This window comes from Cystoisospora suis, assembly GCF_002600585.1.
Source record: "Cystoisospora suis strain Wien I chromosome Unknown contig_2948, whole genome shotgun sequence".
Lineage (NCBI taxonomy): Eukaryota > Apicomplexa > Conoidasida > Eucoccidiorida > Sarcocystidae > Cystoisospora > Cystoisospora suis.
The window spans coordinates 585-3,406 of record NW_027155743.1 but is presented as its reverse complement, the minus strand read 5'-3'; the positions used below and the strand labels follow the sequence as shown (position 1 = coordinate 3,406).

At 43.4% G+C, this 2,822-nt stretch overlaps 1 protein-coding gene across 1 annotated transcript; it reads right to left on the bottom strand.

Annotated features, from left to right (window-relative positions):
* Positions 1-115: 115 nt before the first annotated feature.
* On the bottom strand, positions 116-2,609 carry CSUI_005935 (wd g-beta repeat-containing protein). The gene is made up of 2 exons (XM_068066101.1): positions 1,641-2,609; positions 116-972 (listed from the first exon to the last, which is right to left on the bottom strand). Exons 1-2 carry the CDS (start codon positions 1,775-1,777, stop codon positions 516-518), a joined length of 594 nt encoding a protein of 197 aa, XP_067921923.1. The 5' UTR covers positions 1,778-2,609; the 3' UTR covers positions 116-515.
* Between the last annotated feature and the right edge of the window lie 213 nt (positions 2,610-2,822).

The window sequence follows — 2,822 nt, the reverse complement described above, 5'->3', positions numbered from 1 at the left end:
ATAGATAGATAGATTGAAGATAGATAGATAGATAAAAGATAGATAGATAGATTAAAGATAGATAGATAGATAGACTAAAGATAGATAGATAGGTAGATACGTACTGGTTTGTGTATCCATGTAGTGAAGTTTTGTTGTTGTCGAGATGTTTCGATACAGTCGGAGATATTCCATACATGTTTGTCTTTCGTTCAACTTCTGTACCGCTTTTCTGAGACAAGGACCAGCGGTTATACGTATATACGTACGAATATACATATATATATATATAACTCCACGAGATTGTGTATCTCGTACAGAATGAAGCGATACGTACATTCGCCCTTCCTTAGAAAGGCACAAAACAGAGTTGGAGTGAATAGAGTGAAAAGATAGACACAGCCCAGCATAGCATCTCTAGATAGATAGGCACTGACCATAGATGCATGCACGTGTATACACATATAGGGGAAGACCGAGAGGAGATCTCTTTGAGCTGTCTGACCAGCTCAACCTTTTACCGAAGGGGAGAGAGATCAACTCCGTAAACGGCATACGACGATGCCTGTTTTAAAAACAAATGAACATGCCGTGTATAAAGCATAGAGAGGGTATACAAGAAGATAAGGAAGAGAGGAAGAAAACCAATCGTAGACAGAAAAGAAGGTAAAAAGCAAAAGAACTTCGGCTGCTTCTTCTTCATGTTCGTCTCCGTCTCCTGGGAGCTTACCATTGTTAGGGCCATGTGGAAAGAACTGAGACCTGTGAGATAAGAATATCGAGCCTACACAAGAGGAAGATGACAAAACGGATGGTGATCCGCAAGGACTTTGCGAAGAAGGTGTCCCACATGAAGTAGAAGAAGAGAATGGAGCTGAAAGAAGAGAGAAAGTATTGAACGAGTTATACTTCGTAACGACTGCGATCTCTGTGTTAAGGCGACTAACCGATACCAGGTTGACAGCTTGGCGCCGAACAGGGCGTGTCATTTCCCTGTAAATAGGAAGAAATGAAAGAATCAAGAAGAAACACACAGGAAGAAAGAAAGAAAAAACGAAAGAAAGGATAATTAATTGCCATCCTGAAAGGACTACAAACAAGCAACAGAGAAACGATCTGGAACTCTCCTTGATGACAACTCGATTCCATCCCATAGATAGATTAATGATAGATAGACAGATACATAGATAGATTGAAGATAGATTAAAGGCCCATGAGAACAGGTACAGAGCGGAGAAGTCGAGAGAGGAGAAGATGAGGAAAAACGAGAGATTAAATCAGAAGGAAAGTGACAGTGTATACTGTTAAGAGGAAGTGAATGGAAGTTTTCGAACAGGCAAAAAGGCGAAAGAGACTTCGACTTCTCTGGATTTCTCTGATGTGGAACTTCAACTCCTGGTTTCTGAGAGACATGTTCGAGTTCCTGAAGAGATGCCAAATCTTCAAGTGACAGACTCGAATATGTGAAGAATGGAGCTGTTCGTGTTGTAAGGCCACGGACTGCATGTAGTACGAGATCGAGCACAACATAAAGACTTCCGACATTGTCGAAGAAAGAACTGCATGCAACCGTTCACTGTCTCGTTTTCTTTCTTTCTCTTTTTCCTATATGGTTCAGAGTATTCATCTTTCTCCTGTGTCCTATCTTTCTTCATACGTACCAAGAGAAATTACTCCGAAGATCCCAAGCCATGATGGACCCGGATGCTACCGCCATGAAGACATAGTGGGGAACGTGAGCTGTACATACACCTGAGATCGAGTGTATAGGCACCCTCCCTTCATGCTCGAAGACCATTTGTTGACGCGAAGTACGTAAATCCCAGATTCGACATGATCCGTCTTCACTGCAAGAGCATACGACTCCTGAAGAATCTCTTCCATTAAACAAGACATTCCTATTCTTCTCTTCTTCATCTTTCTCTACACTGTTTCCACACGCTCCTTCTATTCTCTCCTTCTCGCAGTCGTTTTGACTGTGACTGAAAGCGCGACTGCTGTCAAGCTGATGGGTGGATGACGAAGCCTGAAGAAACACGTAGACGACGAAGAAGATGTGTACAAAGCAAGAAGAACACCAGAAGAAGACGCGATATAGCGGTTCATGCTAATCATGCCCAGCGGTAAACAACAGAAACCGAGACACTGTGAAGGAAGCAACGAAAGACAATCCATCAAAAAGTTCTTGAAGACTTCATAAACTTCTTAGTTCGCTCTGTCAAGTCCATCACTACAAGCACCCACCTACACTCTACAGAATCTTCACATACTCTCTATAAGAATTTTCGATCACATCCCTAGATAGGGGCAAAGTCACCTCCCCCCCCCTGGAATAGAACCCTCAGCCTCCTACATCCTTGCTTAACGAAGAGTTCCTAAAGTCTCTCCGTAGACTCTTCAGATCACATCTACTGTAGGAAGGACGTCATTCACTCAAGGCGCTATCCCTGAGATGCGGAAAGGAGACATCTGTCCTTGACTCCCCATTGCATCTCCACGCCATTCCCGGTTATACACTGATAGGATTATTCGTAATGAAAGACGAGTGAGCTGCGCCAAACATAACTTCGGGTCTCCCACTAGGATTCCTTGTCATCTCTCCCAACTTAGGGGAATAGACGAGCTGGACGACTTGATAGGAGTTTCTCAATGCAGCCTGAATGGTGAGTTAACTCCACCCCGTAGGATTGATGATGCGCACGCAATTCGGATCGATGATGGCCTCTGTCGAAACAAAGCGTTACAGTGGGCAGGCAACTACCTCTATGACTGAGTATCCAAGATACTTGCTATAGCATTGGGTGTTCCTAAGAAGATACATCGCGCTCATGAAAACTCATCGA

Excerpts from the sequence above, each read along its gene's own strand:
- CSUI_005935 (XM_068066101.1), bottom strand. The coding sequence starts at position 1,777 with ATGGTCTTCGAGCATGAAGGGAGGGTGCCTATACACTCGATCTCAGGT. Across the intron at positions 973-1,640 it reads CTTCGGAGTAATTTCTCTTG|GGAAATGACACGCCCTGTTC; the intron begins GTACGTATGAAG and ends TCCTATTTACAG.